The sequence below is a fragment of the Passer montanus genome, unplaced genomic scaffold (assembly GCF_014805655.1).
Source record: "Passer montanus isolate IOZ18808 unplaced genomic scaffold, ASM1480565v1 scaffold48, whole genome shotgun sequence".
NCBI classification, from domain to species: Eukaryota; Metazoa; Chordata; class Aves; order Passeriformes; family Passeridae; genus Passer; species Passer montanus.
Genome location: NW_024369707.1, coordinates 565,647 through 586,421, shown reverse-complemented (window position 1 = coordinate 586,421; position 20,775 = coordinate 565,647). Strand labels below are relative to the sequence as shown.

The window sequence follows — 20,775 nt, the reverse complement described above, 5'->3', positions numbered from 1 at the left end:
CCGGAGCGGCGGCGGCGATAGGCTGCGGCCATGCGGAGCGGCGCGGGGCTGCTGCTGGCGCTGGGCGCCGCGGGGGTGCTGCTCCTCCGCCTCCTCCTCCTGCTGCCGCGGCGGGCCCGCCGCGCCCTGCCCGTGAGTACCGCGGCGAGGGGACGGGGCTCGCCGGCAGAGCCGCCGGAGGAGCCCCGGGGCCCAAAATGGCGCCGGGCCGTGTGGCCGGGCCGGGCCGGGCTGAGGCGCTGCAGATGTCGAGGCCGGAGCCGCAGTGCCTGGCCCGGGTCGGGCTGGTGGAGCCGGACAGACGCTGTGAGGGGGCGAAGCGCCGAGCTGGGCACGGCCCGGGGCGATGAGGGCCCTGCCGCGAGGCTCGGCCCGGCCCCGGTGCGGCGGGCGCTGCCCTCGGACCCGCGGTGCGGCGGCTGCTCCCCCCAGCTGGAGCCGGACAGACGCTGTGAGGGGGCGAAGCGCCGAGCTGGGCACGGCCCGGGGCGATGAGGGCCCTGCCGCGAGGCTCGGCCCGGCCCCGGTGTGGCGGCTGCTCCCCCCAGTAGTGCTTCACTGGGGGGGGTAACATGTTCATGTAATCATGGAATGGCTTCGGTTAGAAGGGACCTTAAAGATCATCCAGTTCCAACCCCATCCCAGGTGCAGGGACACCTTCCGCTAGACCAGGTTGCTAGAGCCCTGTCCGCCTTGGCCTCCAACACTTCCAGGATGGGGCATGAACAGCTTCTCTGTGCCGCCTGTGCCAGGGCCTCAGCACCCTCACAGTTAAGATTTTTTCCCTAATATCTTGACTAAACCTACTCTGAATTTAAACCTATTCCCCCTTGTCCTGTCACTACGTGCTCCTGTAAATGGTCTCCAGTCAGATAGTAAAAGGCCACCGTTCGGTCACCCCAAAGCCTTTTCCAGGCTGAACAATCTAAATTCTCTCAGTCTTGTCTCATAGGAGAGGTGCTCCATCCCCCTGACCATCTTGGTGGCCTCCTCTGGATGCAGTCCAACAGGTCCATGTCCTTCCTGTGTTGGGAGACAAGCTGGATGCAGCACTGCAGGTCTCACCAGAGTGGAGAGAATCGCCTCCTTTGACCTGCTGTCCATGCTGCTTTGGATGCCCAGGATATGACTTGCTCTCTGAGCCAATGTTTTTGCTTCAGGACTTCCAGCTCAGTTTTTCACCCCAGCATGACCAAAAAACAGCTGTAGTCTGATTGCAGCCTCCCACTTCACTCCTCCATCCACTCTGCTTCTCTTACTTTCCCCATCCCTGTTCCAGCTGAGAAAATACTTCAGTGAATATTTTCAGTTCTTTTTCCTGGGATTGAAAACCTCAACTTTCCCAACCCTGGAAAAAGGATCAAACCAAGTTTCCTTTGTAGCTGCTCTTATCCTAAAATCAATCTGTTTGATAACATCAGGGAATAGTCACTGGAGCCACAAATGGGAACAGGATTAAAAAAAAAAAAAAACCAAACAGGTGGCACATTAGAAAAAGATTAAGTCTAGGTAAGCATGCCATATTCCCATATTGGCTAGAGAGACTGAAAAAGTAGCTCAATTGTTCAATTCTTCAATTTCTTCAGTCTGTTCTGCAGTAAATGTATAATTCTGATAGATCACCTGCATTAGTAAAATAATTTATACTATTTAATAAACTGGCCATATCCCAGTAGGAAATGCTGTGTACATCTGAGCTGACTGCAGGTTAAAATGAGGCTGCTCTGCTAGGGCTGCCTGAACTGTGAGGAATAGTGTTGTGGAGCACACAGCAAGCACAGACAGTGTTACTGTGCCCACGTGGCACAGCAGCACCTCTGGTACAAGAAGTTATTCTGTGCTCTTGGATGCCAGGCACGCTGTCCCAGGCACTGTCAGCACTGGAGTGCTGTCCCCATGCAGTGTTTCAGGCAGCCCTGCATGACCCCGAGTGAGGGAGGCACCTGAGTTCCTCAGAATGCTCCTTAAGGTCACTGTGCTGATAACTGGTCCTCTCTGCCTGTCCCAGCATTGGGTCAAATTAAGCTGCAGATTGGCCTTATCAAATTTCAGGAACAGCCCCATTAAGCCTTATCTTAGGACTTCCAAAAGATAAGGGTGGTTGGGCTTTTCTGAGTTCAGAGGTTTTTCTGGCAGGGGCTCCCTTTGGCTGGGCATGGGGTTGGTCCCTGCTGTCATCCCTGGGAGCTCTCTGTCCATCAGGCATGGCACACACAGGCCCAGGTTCAGATGTGAGATCCAGCACATCCCTTGGGGGTTTGCATGCTCCTTGCTGTTAAGAGCCATGATGCTGTAGTCACGTGTTTTATTACCAGCAATTAGGGTTACAGCAAATAACAATCACGAGATCCCTCACTTTCCTTACTATTAAATGCAGATGAGAGGATTTTTAAACCTCATTTCTGTCTACATTTTGGTTGTTTGATTGGGGATTTTTTTTTTTAAGGAACTAATGATAGATGGTTGAGGATTGGGTATCTTCTTTGCTTGCCTGACCTGTGTTCTGGAAGTGATTACAGCTGCCTATTTTCTGCCACTTCCTTCTCTTTTGGGGAGTCCTCTGCCTTCAAGATTCAGAGGCAAAGGCTCTAGGGAAGTGAGAGAAAGAGAAAAAAAAGTAAAATAATTTATTTTTTCACAGGCCAGCTTGCTGAGTTATTGTAGGAGGTGACCTTGACAACTTCTGTGATCTGGTTAATGTTTGATTTTCATCTCTCTTGGAGTTGTGTCACTCTAAATTAAATTCAGGCTGAGCACTGTATATTTAATTTTCACTCATCTTTTGTCCTTTAGCTGTAGCTATCTTTAGACCTTTAATAGAGCTAGTCTGTACCTGGGTGCTCTTTGTCTGAGTATAGGTTATAGTATAATGTTAATGTGGGTGTTTGTATTATAAGTGCAGGATAGACTTTTGATCAGTTCTTGTTTCAGCTTCAGATCTTAAGTTCCCTTTGAGAACAGTTACTTCAACAAGAATTATAGGACAGGGTGTAGCTTTATTTGCTTATTGTTCTCTGCTGAGGCTCACCCTGAGTTTGTGCAGTAATGCTGTGATCACTATAGCCCTGCAATCATTCCTTATTGCTGCTTCACTTCACCACATGTCAGCAGAGCAAGAGATCAGAGCACTGGTGATTGACCCATTTCTCTCTGAAAATGTGGCTGGACCAGCCAGTGCAATTCATACATAAGTGTGTTCATATTCCAGACGTAGTGAATACAGTAAAGAGCAACATTAACTGCCAAAGTCTCCAGAGAGATCTAACTGACCTCACTTCCTTATTGCATCCTCTGCATTTTTATTGCTGTATCATGTTATTGCCTCATGGATATAGTTTCAGTTTGGAGGATTGTGCAGCACAGCAGCTGGCAGCCTTCTAGCTGGGTTAAGTGTTAGTTCATTGCTTCACACCTGTGGTGAGGAGGTGACTTTCAAGCAAAGACAGAGGGTGAAGGGGCTATAGCTTCTCTTCAGGATTTGGGATTCTGCTTTCCTATCTATCTCAAGCCTGATGTATCATACCAGATGGAATATCAAATCATCTTTCTCAATTTACCTGTCAGTCAAATGATAATGTAGGAGAGAACTGTAGGATTTGATCAGTTGTTCTTCTTAAGACTGCAGAGTTTCAGGAGGAAGATCTAACCTGTAGTCACATTCCTGTGTGCTAAAATACAGCATGGAAAGTGCTGCATAGAGTGGGAGTAGGTGGGGAACAGACAGCAGTCACTCAGCAGCTAAAAGAGCTGCTGTACTGTTCAAGCCAGTGACATCCTGTCATTTGGATGTTCTCTATGCTTCTTTTTCTTACTATGAACTGGTAGATCATTAACTTCTTTTAAAATGTTTCTGTTCTGCTTTGGCCACTGATGCTTGAAAGAAATAATAGTTACTGTTCCAGCTCAGGTATCAACAACACAAATTGTTACAGACCAGCAACTGAATAAATTTGATTCACAGGAGTTGGGAGGTGGTTGTGTCTGTGCACACAGGTGCCACTGTCCCTTGCATCTGGAATTGTACCTGCCCTGGCTGCAGGAGTGCAAGTGGCTCCTGTGCTGCGGGGCAGGGTGGTGGTGGTGCCTGCATTGTAATATCTGATGGTATCCTGTGACTGTTTTCCCACACAGGCTGAAGGGAAGGCGGTGCTAATAACAGGCTGTGACAAAGGTTTTGGACACGCCTTGGCAAAATGCCTTCATGCAAAGGGATTTACTGTTTTTGCTGGATGCTTGCTCATGGTGAGTGGTGAAATTAATCAAAATTTTTCTGATTAGAGAAAAACACTTCTCAAATTAAAGCATTTTCGTTTGCAGCCTTCATTTACCCTGGTTCAAGACCTGAGAAAGGTACAGTGGGCAGGGATCATTACATTTTCCATTGCTTCATCTGCCTGTTGTATCTTGTACCTCATTCCTGTAATTGTGAGCTCTTTAGGGTAGGGCTCATCTGTCTGTACAGTAGCTTGTACAGTGTGGCCCTGTTCACTGTCAGAAGCCTCTCAGAAATACCACAACACCATAAATCTGATAGGCTGAGGTTGCTGTGGCACTGTGGCTTTCTGTCTTCCATGGCATCCCTGATGCTGTCTTTCCAATGCCATTTTTTGTGGACACCCTCCCCAAATTCATCTCCAAGTTGCCTCTTCTGCATTATTAAGGCTGTTTCAAAAATGTCTTGCAACTGTTCTTCTGCAGCTTCTGAACAGCTTGTAGTTCAGTTTATGGATTTGGCTGAATAAACAAATTTACCATACATTTCTGACATCTTTAGGTCTGACTTCCTGTCACGTGTGTTTAGCAGGTGGCATCACTCGTAAGAGATAAGTTTAGGCACACTAAATCCGAAGTGGTTGCAGACTCCTCATTCCAGTCCCTGCTCATGCAAAGGACTTACAACTTAGTGTTGTGAAACACTTTTTATAAACTGGGCTGGCTCCACTTCCATGTCAGCTGGGATTTTACCTTTACTATGCATTTTTGCTGTATTGCTAGTCAAAACTCGTGTGTGATATCTGACCTGAATTGCTCAAAATCAATAAATGGTTGCTCATTTCTCCATTTGAACATGACCACATCAGCAGAGGTGCTCAGGGCATGATGACTACAGATTTTTGAGTACTGTGGAAGGTGAGAATAAACAAGGGTGGCCTTCTCTGCCTGTGTGATCATAGCAGACATTACGTTCTTCCACCACACGAGAAAGGAAAGTTATTATCAGCTGACATATTGTGTAACTTGAGAGCAAGAGAGTCCTGTTGGATTATTGCCACTGTTTGGAAATTTCCATAAGGAGGCTCTGTAATTCCTTCAGTAATCATGTCATGTGCTGCTTTGGGATGCCTGTCTCAGTGCTGATGGCAGGTCAGGCACTGCAGAGCAGCAGATGTAGGGAAAGGAAAGGGAAAACAGGGTGGCTGAGGGGGCTGTTTAGAAGGCACATGCTAGTGTGGAGCAGAGAGGGACAGGCTCCGTTGGACACCACATGAAGAAATGGAATGCTCCTGAAGTGAGGCCTGTTTGCTTGCTTGCTTCATTGCTTGTGAGCTGCTGTAGGCTCCCAGCAGGGTCAGAGCACGTGTAGGAGCAGTTGTCATGAGCAGATGCCAGGCTCTTAGTTCACACCTAGTTAGTCCATCACAACTTACATGCTTTTATACAGAGAATTACAGGATCCCTGATGTACTACACCACCACAAACAGCTCTTGTATTAAATACAGCATAATAGACTGTGAGGTGCATCAGGAGCTTCTTAATGATCAGACAGTCAAATATAAAGTTACAGGAATAAAAAGAATATTGCACACAGGCTGGGATAGAACTGGAAAGGATCGAATGGAAAAGGGATTACATTAAGCAAGGGCAAGTAAGTCCACTGAGAAAGTTTCTGTTAATATACCATTTACCCTGGTTCAAGACCTGAGAAAGGTGCAGTGGACAGGGATCGTTACATTTTCCATTAAGATGGAAAAAACACACAGAAATAGATTATTAAATAACCTTAAATGTAGAAATTACAGGAGAAGTTGAAATAATAATTGTTTTATTTTCTTTGATCTTACTGAAAAAAAAAATAATTTTTCATGTGCCTACTGCCAGCAGTTACCATGAGGACTGTAGGCAAGAAAAGGTAAAGAACAAGGGATGTTTGTATAAATTAATGTGCTCAAGTTCACCAGACCTGATGAAATATCCTTAACGGCATTTAGAGGATGAGCCATTGTGATTTCTGCCCCATGGGTGATATTTTCAAGAGCACCTGGAAGTCAGTGGATTTCCAGAAGCCTGGAAGAGGACAGATATCATAGTTCCCTTCCCAAAAGAGATAGACCTCTGGAACTGCCAGCCAGGCAACTCACCTTCAGTGCACTCGGTGCAATTGCCACACACTGCCCTGTCAGTTTTACAGATGACCGCATCATAGTGTGATGCACCCTGCCTGTATAAGTTTACTGGGAACAAACTGTGCTGTGTCCATCTAATCTCATTTTGGCTAAGCAGCAGAGTGGCTAAAGGGGAGGGAATAAATGTATCCTGAGTGAGGGTTTTGTCACAGTTTGTTACCCGAGTTACATGCTCATGAGCAAACTCATCCTCTAAGTGACTGCTGTTGAGTCCCAGGACCATATCATTGGAAGTACCCCACAAAAGAGAGTTAGCACTCAAAAAATATGCTCAGAACCATGCAGAGAATATGATAGACCTTTTGGGGAACAGGGTTCTAAATGATCCTGCCGGGTGGGATGGAGTCTGAAATCAGTTTTGTGGAATGCAGTAATGACAAGCACGAGGTGCTGCGCTCAGGAAGCGCAGGAAGGCAGCACGTGGATTGGCAGCAGGGTGGGAAGGAACTGGCGCACACGGGGTGAGATGGCTGCATCCACGGAGCTCAGCATTGTTCATGGCTTCCTGCTCCCCCCTGACACCTCACTGCGGGTGCCCCAGTGCTTGCCAGGACCTAATCCTGAATCCCAGGAGCTTCCCTGGGAAAAAGCCGTGGCTGTGTCTGTAACAGGGGGGCTCTCTACTAATGAACATCTGTGTGATCTGCTTCTCCTCAGCACCACTGCACTGGGATCCTCCAAACCAGAACAGGGGAGAGGAGCAAAGAAGGGAAGGGGAGGCAGCCAAAAGCTGGAGCAAGTTTCCTCAGCTGGGTAGAGAGGGTTTGTGGAGCTGCTGGGCTTCTCAGCCAGGAGCAGCTCCTCCTAGTCACAGGGTGGGGTGGGCAGGCAGAGCCTGCAGGGCTGCCAAGGCAGGATAACCATGGGATAGGGGGCAGGCAGAGCCTGCAGGGCTGCCAAGGGATAGCAGATAGCTGGCAGGAAACCACACAGTCCCATTGAAGGCCTATGGAGAGAGCTTGGGAAGCATGCTGGGCTGGAGCATGATGGCTTTCAACTCTTATGGACCTGGGAAAGGGAAGCTGGGAGATTCTCTGAGAGGACAAAAATCAGAGAGAAAAGGGAAGTGGAGAGAGGCTTTGCAGGAGCAGTTGGGCCATTGCTGCCAGCACCTCACTTGATTTGTGCTGCTGGGTGGCTCCTGCTGGTGAAGATCATGAAGATCATCCCTGGGAGGAGAGTCTGGCTGCTCCCATGGGATGATCTGCTCCAGGTGTTATCCCAGCCAACAAATTTACCATTTAAAAAACAAGGAGGAAGTACCATGTGGTACCTAGCAAGGAATGTACTTAATGCCCCTGAAAACCACAGAACATAAGATTATGTTCATTTGCTTCCATTAATATCTCTAGCTGCTTCATTTGTGAAGAGGTGTTCTGAACAAAAGAATTAAGCACTTTGTTTCACAGTTAAATAGTGGCTACGGTGGTGTCTGCAACTATGAAAAGTGGTTTTGTCACAGTTTGATATTGCATGTTGAAGTCAGTCTTCCAAAATCAATATGTTTTGTCAATAATGAGTAAATTGTAGCTGGGAAGGTAACTTTGCAGATAGAGTTGCATCAGTGATAGGGGAAAGTTAATTTCCATATGAACAATACAAACAATTTTTACTGGATTTTAAGTTGCCAGCCTACGACTTTGTTTCTCAAAAAGCAGTGGAAATATTTCCTCTTTATTTTATAAGTATTATGCAAGAGTAGAGAAAAAATGCAGGGAAAGGTCTTTTCAGTGCTCAAATGACAATTGGCACTTGCATACAGATATAGTTATGGCTTTTTATATAGGCCATATATTTTTATATTTATACATAAATCTCTCTATTTACAAGCTGAATTTGCTCCATTTTATTCACTATTAAGTAGTGGAAATTTGCTTTATAAAACTTGGTGAGATGCAGGAGCATCTTACAGAAATACAGTGAGGCATCATGCAACCCTCATCTATTTTGAAGGGAATATAATATTTTGGTGACCTTGTTGTTGACTACACCATCACCACGTTTGATGTGCATTAGAAAAGCTTCAAACTTTGTTTGTTTGCTGTTCTTGTTGTACTGGGAAAGAAGTCAGTTGTGAAATGACATTCAGTCATGGGGCCAAGAACTCATTCCTACTATTGTCATAATGCCAGTGTAACTATATATTGATTTTTAAGAGAACAGCCCTGTTTCGCTCACGTTTGTGATGGACATTTCAGCTCTCTTCCTTCATTATGTGTCATTGTTCACTGGACTGAAGGTGGAGATGAGATGTTGTATACTATATGAATTAAATAGCCTGAGATATTTATAAAAAACTAAGCAGTTACATGTTTTTTTATATCTGCCTGGCTGCAGAGGCTGCTGAGCAGGTGACTGTGGGTGGGTTGCTTGCCTTGTTTGCCCTTGTGCTGTGGGAGTTGGTATCAAGTGATAAAGGAAGAGTGGCAGCCAGGCATGGTGACTCACCAATTCATAATTTCTTCCTCCCTAATGAGGCAGAGCTTGTGATTCAGGGAATAGTTTTGTGAATTAAATCTCAAGCCTGCTGTGGAACTGTGTAGCTAATCTGTGCTCTTTTCACTTTTGTTTGTTATTTACTACCTGAGCAAGGCTCTAAGGCTTAGGCAGCAATCTAGCCTGGAAGTGAGCAGGTAAGCTTTGGAATTTTAACTGTGTTTACATTTGACTAAATTAAAAAAAAAACTCAAAAAACCAACACAGTAGTAACAGAATCTCTAATGATAGCAGTGGGATGGGGAGGAAAGAAAGGAAAAGGGTGGAAAGGAAAGCAGAGCAATGAAGTTCCTATTGCCTATAGAGTGAAAAAAAAAGGTTCTTTCTTCCTTTGCCAGAATCTCCTTTCATGCCTCATGTCTGTGATTGTGCTGCTGTGTAGCAGATCTTCACTGAGCAGGTATTCCTGAACATCTGACTCCAATTTCTGTACAAGTTATGTTACCTGTAGAGCATGGGGACCGAGGCAGTGGAGAGCCACCCATGGTTCTCCCCTGCTGGCACAATATTTCAGCACGTTAGGGATGTGAAACCCATCGTGAGGAGCCAAAACAGGGTGGGCTTTGTGGTGCTTCAGGGCACTGGGTCACTGATACAGTTCTGGAAATGATTCTGGAGGGAACAGGAGGATGGCACACTGGTTTGTGCATATTTGTGCACCAAGTTTACACCTGTGTGTGCAATGTCAGTAGCTCCTATTTCCTGTCCATTTGAATATACCTGGCCCCAAGCTGCATTGCTGTTCTTGGTCCATCTTAGTGGGACACCTTTCTGTTCTGCTGAACAGGATGAGAATGGAGATGGAGCCAGGGAGCTGAGGAACATGAAGTCTGACAGGATGCAGGTGCTACAGATGGATGTGTGCAGTGACCAGGAGGTGGCTCGGGCTGTGGATTTTGTGAAGAGGACCCTGAAGGAGCCAGACAAAGGTATGTAGGGATCTTTTGCTCACAGAATCCTTTCTATAGAGCAGACCATGCATTGACCAGGTCTTTCTCTCTGTGCACCACCAAAAGAGGGTTAACAAGCCTGAAGGCCTGTGACAGTATGTGGCTGGCAGTCAGGCTGTGCTGTACCCGGGTCAGTGAGGACAATTGTCTTGCTATTGATGTAGCAGCCACATGGAAAGAGACCAAGGCTGGCTGGAGGATTAGGCTTTAACTCTACATCCCATAAAAAGGCATGAGTGGCAGCAAGCCCACGAGTATCTGTGTCTTTGTCCTTGAATGTCTGTGAAGGGCACAGAACAGCCAGAGCTTGATCCCTTCCTTGCACTCCTGCCACACATGCTCCTAGCTTGTGCAGACCTTGCAAGTGACCCTACTAATGAAGAGGTGATGAGCCCTGGCTGCTTGCTGCTGTCCCCTCTGCTGTGTGGGTACAACTGGGTGCTGAGCTGGAGCACAGATTTGAACTGCCCCCAAACCTGGATTAATCTTTAGTCAGATCAATCCATGTTTTCCGTTTGCCATGCAACATCCCAGAGGAGATGTGAAGTAGAATCCAGAGTAGGCTTGGCATAGATGACCTTAATCCACATGTCACCTTAAGCATGAGTCCAACTCATGGATCCCAAAAGCATGTCAAGGGAGATAAGAGTCCCATCTTGCCTTCTTAGAAGTGCTTTGGAAGTGGGATGTGAGTTACAGTCAGAGCCTGATGTGACACCACCTGTCTTCTTCCCATGTGATGAGGTGAGACTTCTTGCCCTGCACAGGCTTTTCTGCAGCCTCTATGCAAGTAGTAAGCTGGCCAGCAGCTGTTGACACAGTCTGAGGGTGAACTGAAGTTTGACATCTGTGGCTTCAGGACTTCAGGGTTGTGACTTGAAGGTGGTTGCTTATCTTGAAGCTTGGATGAGTCTGCCATGGCCCTGGTTTTGCTCACAGCAAGTATGAAGGCAGTAAATAACAACAGCTCTAATCTTCATGCAAATTACATGAGCACACCTTTTCTAGAACAAGCATATGAAATGTAACTGAGTAATGTACCAGCTCTGATCCCACACATGTTCTCTCTGCATGATTTTTCTTCCTACACAATCACCCAGCCCTCATCATGCTTTTCACAGCTTCTTAAGCTTTTCCTGAAGAGCCCAGCAACAGCAGTGGTAGCAGAAAGCCTTTTCCCACTGAGTGAAAGCTTGGAAGGGAGCAGCTCTATTGCTTCTGTAAATGCAGCAGTGTTTGCAAAACTGTGTGTGTAGAAGGGACAGAGAAGTCTTGCATCCCTGATCAGCAAGTTGGACTGGTTCCTCCTGTAGCTGTTTGCCTCAGCACCGTGTGCAAAGAAACAAAGGCTTCTTTTCAGGCCCATTGGTGTGACTGAGGTTTGAGGCTTCCCAATAAATAGTGTTCAATAAATAGGTACTGGAACACAAAGACTATTCATACTGAGGTGCCTTGCACAGAGGTGTGGTTGCCCACTGAATGTGGCCCCAGAGGAGCTAGTGCAGAACAGTTTTTGGGCTGTACAGTTCTTTAGACCTCTTCTCCCTGTGCTGTGCACATAAGGCTGAACTCTTTTGATAGGAGTGCCCGTTTGTTTTTGGTCTCATGCAGTTCCCACTGTATTGTTGACTCTAGAGACGTAATAGTGATAAGGCTCTGCTCAATAAACACACTGCTGTCCAGCAAACAGCCCTGTGACTGGGCTCCCCTCAGCACTTTGTTCTCTTTGTAACGTGCCCTGATCTGTGAGCAGTGGAATTCCAACAACAAACTATGGTAAATAATGATTCAGGGACGCTCATGAGAACTAACATCACAACCCGGGAAATGGGAAATTGTACAGAAATTTACAGGAATTTGTAAGGAATGCTATGCAGAGGTCAGTTTGTGACCGACAGTTTATGTCTTTGGTAAATTCCTGCCAAATTTTCTCAGCATGTTGTTTTGTTAGTGGTGAAATTACTCTGAAATTACAAAGGGACCCCATTCAGGGTGAGATGCTGTTCTGGATGCAGATCAGTGTGAATTTCAGTCATCTTGACTCCCTAAAACTGGGAGCTTCAGTACACAGCTGTACACTGCTGGTCAACAGCCTTCAGGGAGAACAACCTTAGCTGGAAACGGGGCAGGGTTACTGGGGCCCGTGTGAGAGCACAGAGTCAGTCTGCCAAGGGCATGTTGATGTTTTTAAGTGCAACAGGAGGATAAATTCCATTGCACATTGGCAGAGTATTGCAATTTGCTTATAGGACTATGTTTGGTAAAATACATGGTTACTATCTGACTGAATCAATACAGGGTGAAAGTTAAAAGACATGAGAGTAGGGGAGCTATGGAGCAGAGGCAGGGCAAATAGCCCAAAAATTTCTGAGAGAGAGCTTGATAACTTTTATCAACAGGGTGGCATGACATTGGTGCATTTGATAGCAATGTTGGAGCTCCTTGGACATGAAGACTCTTTCTTAGCATTGTGTTAGTTCTTGGTAAGAGGAAGGTGCTAGAGTGGAAAGGGGCCCCAACTTCAACTGAGTCTAATGCAGCCCTGACAGGCCAGTCCTGACTCCAACACAGTGAAAAATAATCATGGTGTATGGCAGGATATCTAATGAGGAGCAGCTCTGCTGTCTTGTTCCAGCTCCTCTGTTTGTTCCTCATGCAGTTTACGGCTGCATAGTCCCATGCTTCAATAAATCCATGAATTATGGGTTCAGCCCTACAAATGCTTGCCACTGAGAATCCTGCAGTAATAGCTTTGAAGGGTCAAGTCCTTGCTGACCCCCTAAGTCTTGACATGCAAAGGGCTCATCACAGAAGCTCTTGGGAAGTGCAGTCAATTTAATTTTGACAGGACTGCATATGCAAAAGACATTAATTTTTAAATTCCGGTCGTTGTAAGCGTTGGTTGTAAATTTGCTAACTCCTGATAAAGTTAGGGTTGAGAGAAACCAAATACTTGGACTAAAACACAGCAGCTGTTGACCTGGCCATGAATGTACAGATCAATACATGCACCCTCCAAAACAGCGAGCCAGAGTTGTGAAGGGGATTAGGAAATCAAAAATAACTGTTTTCTTTCCTTTTTTTCCCCTCCTAATTGTGGGACGAAGTCCAGCCCCTTCCAAACTGCAAAATTCATTATAAAGTCACTGAGTGGAGGCAAACCTGGGACCAAGAGGAGGCTTAAAAGAGAGTCAGCCAGATGCAGCCTTATAAATCCCTGGAAGAGCATTTGGCTGTACAGGAGATGACCAAGAGGCAATACTTGTGTGGCCCCATCACTTTCCTTGATGTTCCAAACAAGCTCCTGGTAGAGGAAGACCGTATTTCATCTCCTTGCTGGATTTTTCTCTACAACTTATTTCTACAAAAGTACCCAGTTCTTTGTTAAGGTTTTAGGTTACTGTGAACAACAAGGGAAGTCTTTTCTCTATGGCACTCTTCCTTGTCCCACTCTTTAATCATGTGTTTGTTGGCAGGTCTGTGGAGCCACTCTTTAATCATGTGTTTGTTGGCAGGTCTGTGGGGCCTAGTGAACAACGCTGGCATCTCAACCTTCGGAGAAGTGGAATTTGCAAGTTTAGACAACTACAAGAAGGTGGCAGAGGTCAACCTATGGGGCACTGTGAGGGTGACAAAAGCTTTCCTGCCCCTCATTCGCAGAGCTAAAGGTACATGCTGGGCAGTGGGGTAAGGCTTTTGTAGCACAGCAAAGAGATGTAGCTAGAAATCCAGGCTGTCCTTGGGGGAATGCTTGTGCAGTCCAAGGAGGGTTTCTGAGGATGCCATGTAAGCATTTGGTAGTACAGGCTATTCTTGGGGCAGGCCAGGCACCTGCACAGCATGTGCTATCTTAAACATCCAAGATATCAGAGACCTTTGTGCAGTGTTGGCAGACATCACACAGACAAGATAATCCAGAGTCCACAGAGCGGTCATGTTTGGATAACTGCATCTTCTCCCTTCATGTTATTCCATTCACAGGTGACTTCAGGTAGTGACAGAATAAATGAGAATCAATGACAGCCATTTCAGATATCTTACAAGACAATGGTATTATCAGAACTCTTTGTTTTATATTGAAAAAAGATATGTATGAGCAGACTCTGAAGAGCTTCTTTATTTAGCATGTGTGGGAATGATGGTACAGGTGTGTGTTCTGGGAGGACAAAAGGGGGCTATATTAAGAAGATTGCTCATATGCCATTCCCAGACAGTAATTAAACACCAAACAAGCTCTATCTCACTACAAAAAATATCTTATCCATCAGCTCAGCAGGTTGATCTCACAATCCCTCTAGTTACACTTAGGTCTGGAATGAGACAGTAGAGCTGTCCACTTGTTTCTCAGCTGAAATTTCGAACTGCAGAAGGGTGTTGTGCTCCATGGCTGTGAAAATTCTCTCTGTAAAAATAATTGGTGAAATTTCAAGGGCTTGTTTATAAGTGTATCTGAAACCATAGTGCACATGTCTTGCCTTGGATGAATGCTGAGACACACAGAGAAGTGACCACTGCTGTCACTGCCCTGAGGCAGCACCACGAGGGCTCTCACGGGCTGTTGGCAGTAATTAGGACAACTGCTCTCCACTGCCCCATGAACAGCAGCACAGCAAGTCTCCTCTTGTTTGTCCCAGGAATGGCCACTGTAGAGACTTGTGGCTGACCAAATGGGTGAGTGGGTTGTGCTGCTCATGCTGCAGGTGCAGAGAAATCTCTGTTCATTCTCTACCATCCAGCTCAGGTCTAAAGTACACACGTGTGTTAGGCAGATGAGCTGTCAAGCTTGCAGAAAGAACCAGAATGCTTGTATGGCATCACACAGAGTTGTGAGCTTTGCAGCTCATGACACTCCAGGCTGGGAGCTTGAGCCTTTCTCTAGCAAAACAATGGGTGAGGCACACTCCTGAGAACACACAGCTAGCAGTCTCTAAATTCCCTGCTTGGAAATTAGGAGGGAAATGTCTCGTATGCTTTGTAAATTCTTTGATGCAGAGGTAGGCATATGCACCATTCCCTGGAGAACAGGGGTTAGCCTTGCCTGAGGCAGGAGAGAAAAGCTCCATGATAGGGGGTGTGCATTCAAGTTTCAGATTTTAGAAATCAGCATCATCCCACTAAGTACCCTTTTACTGGGATGTTCTGGCTGCTGCTTCTGCAGCTCATCCCCTCCCCCTGATCCTTTCTCCCTAGGCCGTGTGGTGAATATCACGAGCATGTTGGGGCACATGGCGAGTCCCTCTCGCTCCTGCTACTGCGTTTCCAAGTTTGGGGTGGCGGCGTTCTCCGACTGCCTGAGGCAGGAGATGTACCGCTGGGGCGTCCGCGTCATCCTCATCGAGCCCAGCAACTTCGTGGCAGCCACGGGCATCCTGACGGCAGCCGGCGTCGACAGGCAGGCCGAGGCTCTGTGGAGCGGCGCCACCGACGCCGTGCGCGAGGACTACGGCAGAGAGTACTTCACTCGCCACGTGGCCCTGATGAAGTCCTTCGTGAACAGTGGCCTGAAGGACATGTCTCTGGTCTTGGATGACATCGCCGAAGCGCTCACGTCCCCGTGCCCGAAGAACCGCTACAACCCCATGGAGACCTACTGGTGGGTGAGGCTGCAGGTCATGACCCACCTGCCCACGGCCATTGCCGACTGGCTTTACATCCCTGGAGCCACCCTGTGAACAGGCATCCTTCAGGCATCCCTCCAGGGCTCCTACTCACTCACAGCTAGGGCTCACCTCTGCACTCCTTGCTGCTGCGTCTCCCCTGGAGATGCATGTGCTTCCACTTTGAGTTGTGGCATCAAGTTGTGTGTTGTGAAATGCTAGAACAGCGTGGTTTTTTAGTTCTTTTTTATTTCCTCATTCTTGTTGTTTGTATTTCTTGCTGTGCTGATCAAAGTTGAAAGGTGTTTTCCTTTTAACTATGGAGGAAGCAGAGGAAGGTAAATATAACATGAAATATGTGGCTAGTGTAATTAGGTCAGCAGATAAACTTGGCTTATTAATGGGCTGTTGCTTTCCCTTACAAGGACAAACTGTTAATAGCAGAGCAAAGCTGTTGCTATGAGATGGCTTGAAGGGAGAAACTAAAATGGGAAACAAAAGCAGAGTTTTCCATTTGGTTGAAAATGGGTCAGTCACAGCCTTCCATTGTTTTCCTGATACTGCCAAGAAGCTGTGCTGTGCTATGACTGTCTGCTCTTTCCAGGGAAACAGCAACACTGCCTCTAAACTGCCTCATTACTTGCTGCAAAGAAGGGTTCTTCCCTCCCAGCACTGTGGCCAGGAGATGCCAGAGCCAACAACTTGCAGTTGTTGGCTCTGTTTTTTTTTATTTTTTCACTGCTCAGTTTTCACAGAACAGTGAAAAGCCATACTAATAATGAGGTCTGAGCCACCTCTCAGCAGCCCCTCTCCACCTGCTGCTGCTGAGCTTTGTGTGGGACAGGGTTTAAAGTGATGTAGCAAGCAAATTTGGCTTCCCTGACTACTGCCTTATGTGCCTGACCTATGTGAGGGATATGCTGTTGGCTTTTCCTCTGCATTTGAACAGTGATGGGTCTCTGTGCAGCTAGTGTGGCCTGACTATGAGCTCTGGAAGGATGCTTTAAGGGACACATTTCCTATTTCTAATATTGCACAATGAAATCTCCATGTCACACAATCATCTTCTCAATCTACCTCTTGATAACTGATATGATATATCTTGCCCAGTATCCTGAAGGGTTTCTTCTGTTGGCCATGTGCAGGATTTTGATAATGTTTTCCAAGTGCATGGCTGCCTGCCATGCCCCATTCCCTGTGTTCTGGTGGTGACCACTGGTGGAGCAGCCAGTGAGCTGCAGGTGCTGCTGGCCAGGCTGGGACCTCAGCCTCTTACTCTTAGGGACCAGCTTTTCCTCCCACTGTTTTGCCTTGTGTGAGATTAAGTGGCTGTGAAAAGAGCTTATTGATTGCTCTTTCTTCATCTGTCTCCACTAGCTCTGACTTGGAAACTGTGCCTTAAACTTTTTGCATGCCACTGTCTGCAAATTGTTGGAGTCTGCAGGCAGCCATGGATGCTGTGATGCCTTCAGGAGGAAAGCAGGTTTCCCTTGGAGATGCTGTCAAGGCAGCTTGTCTTACAAGTAACAACTGCTAGAAATACTGCTGTGCAGTTTGTGTCTTTTCCAGATCATCTGCACATGGAGATTTCCTGGGATTTGAGACCCAGAAGGATCCCACTGAACTGCAGCTTAAACAGTAATCACTTCTGCCCCCTGCACTGTGAAATGTGATTAATGTTAAGTAGCTCTGATTTGCACAGAGAGAAAAATAAACTAAGATTTTTAAAGCATATGTCTCTGCTCCAGTGCTCATTTCTACATTTGTTTTCCCACCTCTTTTGAATCTGAGGTTGTGATTTAATTAGGTTCAGTAATTAAGGAGGTGGTTTAATAATAACAATTAATGATGTTTCAGCAGATAGTAGGACTGTGAAGGCTAAGTGAGAACTGCCTGGAGCAGAATGGGCAGCATGGCCCATTTCCTCAGCAGAAGGCAGTTAGAGAGGCCTCTCTGTAAACACAGGCACCGTCACTGTTTGTATTTTGTGTGGTTTCCCTCGAAGGAGGTAGTTTAGAGCAGTGCTGTGCATTATTCATTGCCTCAGCACTCTTCATGTAACTAATCCAAGGGCTACAGCTGCCTGGTAAAAAGGATTAGCTCCTCTCACAGATAGAACGGAGACTGGCAAGCCAAGAAGTGTCCCAGGCCATGCAAGGACCTCGTGGTTGATCCAGGGTTAGGATTTCACAGCATGTGAGCCCCAGTCCCCTCCTCTGCCCCCTGAGAAGTGCTCAGGAGGGCTGTTAGTGCCTGATCTGGTTTCTGCCTGGAAGGGGAGCTCTGGCTGTCTGGGGGCGAGAGAAGAGTACATTTCACTCCACAGAGTTGCACTAATATGGCATTGAGAGCAGATTTTTGTTGTGCTGGTGGGTAACAGAGGGAAGAAAACTCAATTCCAGTTGACAGTGACCTTCAAAGCCAGAGGACAAAAGAGAGAAGTTCAATGAAATCCCATGGAAGTCCATGCTCATTGCTGCTGTGATATCCTACACAGAGGAATTATACTGCCAAAGCTTGCCATGGCTTTTTTTTTCAAGCACCAGCTGCTGAGGCTGTGGCACTGTCCTACCTTTTTCTGCATGTTTCTCACAATGCTTTGGAAGTCAGTGATGGTCCAGCTCCTTAGTGCACCCCTTAGCCTTTGTGAAGTGGTCCTGGTTTTCTCTTCAGATTGCCAGGTTTCCTGTGATGGCACAAGAGGTGGTCAGTCCTCTGCATGCTACGTTTACCATGGCTCATCTTAACACAGCAAGGAGCCTCCTTGGGTTTCCCAAGCTAACACTGCAAGTTTAGATACCAGCTGCTGAGGCTGTGGCACTGTCCTACCTTTTTCTGCATGTTTCTCACAATGCTTTGGAAGTCAGTGATGGTCCAGCTCCTTAGTGCACCCCTTACCTTTGTGAAGTGGTCCTGATTTTCTCTTCAGATTGCCAGGTTTTCTGTGATGGCACAAGAGGTGGTCAATCCTCTGCATGCCATGTTTGCTGTGGTTCACCTTAACACAGCAAGGAGCCTCCTGGGGTTTCCCAAGCAATCACTGCAAGTTTAGATTTTCCAGATCACTTCAGATTCTTTGTGTCTTGACCAAAACCCAAGCCCTAAATCATCAAGTATCAAGTCTCAGTGTATGTTGCAGACCTCAAGGATCTGCAGTTCCTGATTTAGCTTCAATATGAAATCTCCCCTCGCAGCAACGGCAAAGATGTTATTGTGGGTGAAGGGAATAAAGATCATCTCTAAAAGCCAAGAGAAACCAAATGCCTCTTCTGAATGGCAAGAGTTGCAGAAGTGTTTCATTTGAGGCAGAGGCAAGATGCAGCAAATTCCTATGGAAATCCTTCACTGACAGTCCTGTGTTCACCTCTTCAGGGAGCTACACAGAGGATGGGAATCTAAACTTCTGGGCATCACAAGCCTTGACCACTGTCAAGGGTGGCTGATGACTTAGGTTTGCTGCTCTGATGTGGCTGCAGATCTCCAGCAGCTGTGAAGCTGGCCAGGAGGCTGCTGTTTAAGTATCAAGTCTCAGTGTATGTTGCAGACCTCAAGGATCTGCAGTTCCTGATTTAGCTTCAATATGAAATCTCCCCTCGCAGCAACGGCAAAGATGTTATTGTGGGTGAAGGGAATAAAGATCATCTCTAAAAGCCAAGAGAAACCAAATGCCTCTTCTGAATGGCAAGAGTTGCAGAAGTGGTTCATTTGAGGCAGAGGCAAGATGCAGCAAATTCCTATGGAAATCCTTCACTGACAGTCCTGTGTTCACCTCTTCAGGGAGCTACACAGAGGATGGGAATCTAAACTTCTTCTGGGCATCACAAGTCTTGACCACTGTCAAGGGTGGCTGATGACTTAGGTTTGCTGCTCTGATGTGGCTGCAGATCTCCAGCAGCTGTGAAGCTGGCCAGGAGGCTGCTGTTTAGAATTTGAGAAGCACTTCTTGCACATCTGGCTTTGAACTCATAGCTGAGAAACTGCCCACAGCCAGCAATGTTCTTGGGAAAAGGAGGCCAGTGATGGCAGTGCTTTCACACACAGCAGTGCCCTGAAACCAGGATGGGAGATAATCCAGCACAGCTCTCCTCAGCCCCAGGTCAGCGTCTTCTGCTTCTGATGTCCTCTCCCCTGCTCCAAAAAGTCTTCTTGTGGGGTCACTCTGTCTCCCAGGCAGACTGCTTCCCCCAGGGCTTCTCCTCTTCCTTGAGAAAAAAAAAATATCAAAAACATCATCACTATCAGTTGTACAAACATGTCAAGTGGAGATTAGGAAGCCGTGCTAAAGCTCTTCACAATAGCCAGAAGAGGTGAGAAGGGCTGCTGAGGTCCTGCCTTGCACAGGGCTCAGCCCTCTGCCGTGGCCAGGGCAGTGCCTCGGCCTGGGACCTTTGCAGGCTCCGGGATTCCTGCAGGGAGCTCTGCTCAGCAGCACCCAGCTCTGCAACAGTGCCACCCAGAGCACCGCACACGGGAGGCTTGCTCAGCCTTTTGGAAATTGAAGACCTCAGAAACCCAGGATGGGTTATCTTCCTAGCTTAAAGACTGCCCCATAAATGTGCTGGTGCTGCATAAATAGCAACAGCAGCACCTGTGCTTCTGGCTGGGGTTTTGAAACACAAGTTTACAGCTTCTTGTGTAACCACAATGCTGAAAAATGTCTTAGAAACAAATCCAAACCAATACCAGCAGGTTTCTCAGCCAGCAGCCTCAGCCCTGGGGATTGGAGAGATGCTACAAATAGAGAATTTGTAAGAGAGCCAGCTCGACCTCCAGGGCCTGGCCTGGAGCCAGATACAGTTAATTCATTCTCAGCAGCGTTGGAAGGGCCACAGGGATGTTACTGATAGAGCCCTATCATCCTCTCCCCTGGTGCTCTTTGAGGCAAGAGCAGACCTGTTTTCACCTCAAAATACTGATAAATAATACCTCAGCCCTGACAGCAGCTTATCAGAAGGCACAAAGGAGCTGTGTGTGCAGGTCTCCTGCAGGATCCAGTGCCTTCTCCTGTGGTGTCTTGAAGGGAAGAGCTCTCCAGAGCCAGCCCAGGCTGGCAGCATCATCCCACTGGGGCCGAAGGCAGCTCTGGGCACAGTGCTTGGCTGAGCCAGGGTTCAGTGCACTCATCACAGCATGGTGCAGTGAACATGCCATAATTCACTGCCTGCAGGCCAGCTTAATTTGGTTCCCTGAGGGTGCTTTGTCTCACTGCACTTTATGCCAACAGAGCAGTGGCACAGGGGGTCCCTGCCCACCCCTGGGTGTGGATGTGCAGTATGGCTTTCCTCTGCCCTTACAGAGAAGCTGACTGTGTTTTATCCCCATGTGTA

At 47.1% G+C, this 20,775-nt stretch overlaps 1 protein-coding gene across 3 annotated transcripts; it reads left to right on the top strand.

The window, feature by feature from the left end:
- On the top strand, nt 1-18,693 carry LOC120508552 (D-beta-hydroxybutyrate dehydrogenase, mitochondrial-like). 3 transcript variants are annotated; one of them, XM_039722275.1, is made up of 6 exons: nt 1-132; nt 4,132-4,242; nt 9,689-9,830; nt 13,367-13,519; nt 15,042-15,444; nt 18,386-18,693. In XM_039722275.1, the coding sequence occupies exons 1-6, from the start codon at nt 31-33 to the stop codon at nt 18,498-18,500; spliced, it is 1,026 nt and encodes a 341-aa protein (XP_039578209.1). In that variant the 5' UTR covers nt 1-30; the 3' UTR covers nt 18,501-18,693. The 3 variants fall into 3 exon arrangements, with proteins under 3 accessions (XP_039578209.1, XP_039578210.1, XP_039578211.1); XM_039722276.1 differs by lacking the exon at nt 18,386-18,693 and having other exon boundaries at nt 15,042-17,355; XM_039722277.1 differs by lacking the exons at nt 4,132-4,242; nt 18,386-18,693 and having other exon boundaries at nt 13-132; nt 15,042-17,594.
- The last annotated feature ends 2,082 nt before the right edge of the window (nt 18,694-20,775 follow it).

Bases quoted from the DNA above. Each gene is read 5' to 3' on its own strand.
- LOC120508552 (XM_039722275.1), top strand. From the start codon at position 31: ATGCGGAGCGGCGCGGGGCTGCTGCTGGCGCTGGGCGCCGCGGGGGTG. The intron at 13,520-15,041 runs GTACATGCTGGG...CTTTCTCCCTAG, and splicing joins CCTCATTCGCAGAGCTAAAG to GCCGTGTGGTGAATATCACG. The intron at 15,445-18,385 runs GTGGGTGAGGCT...TCAGATTGCCAG, and splicing joins AACCCCATGGAGACCTACTG to GTTTTCTGTGATGGCACAAG.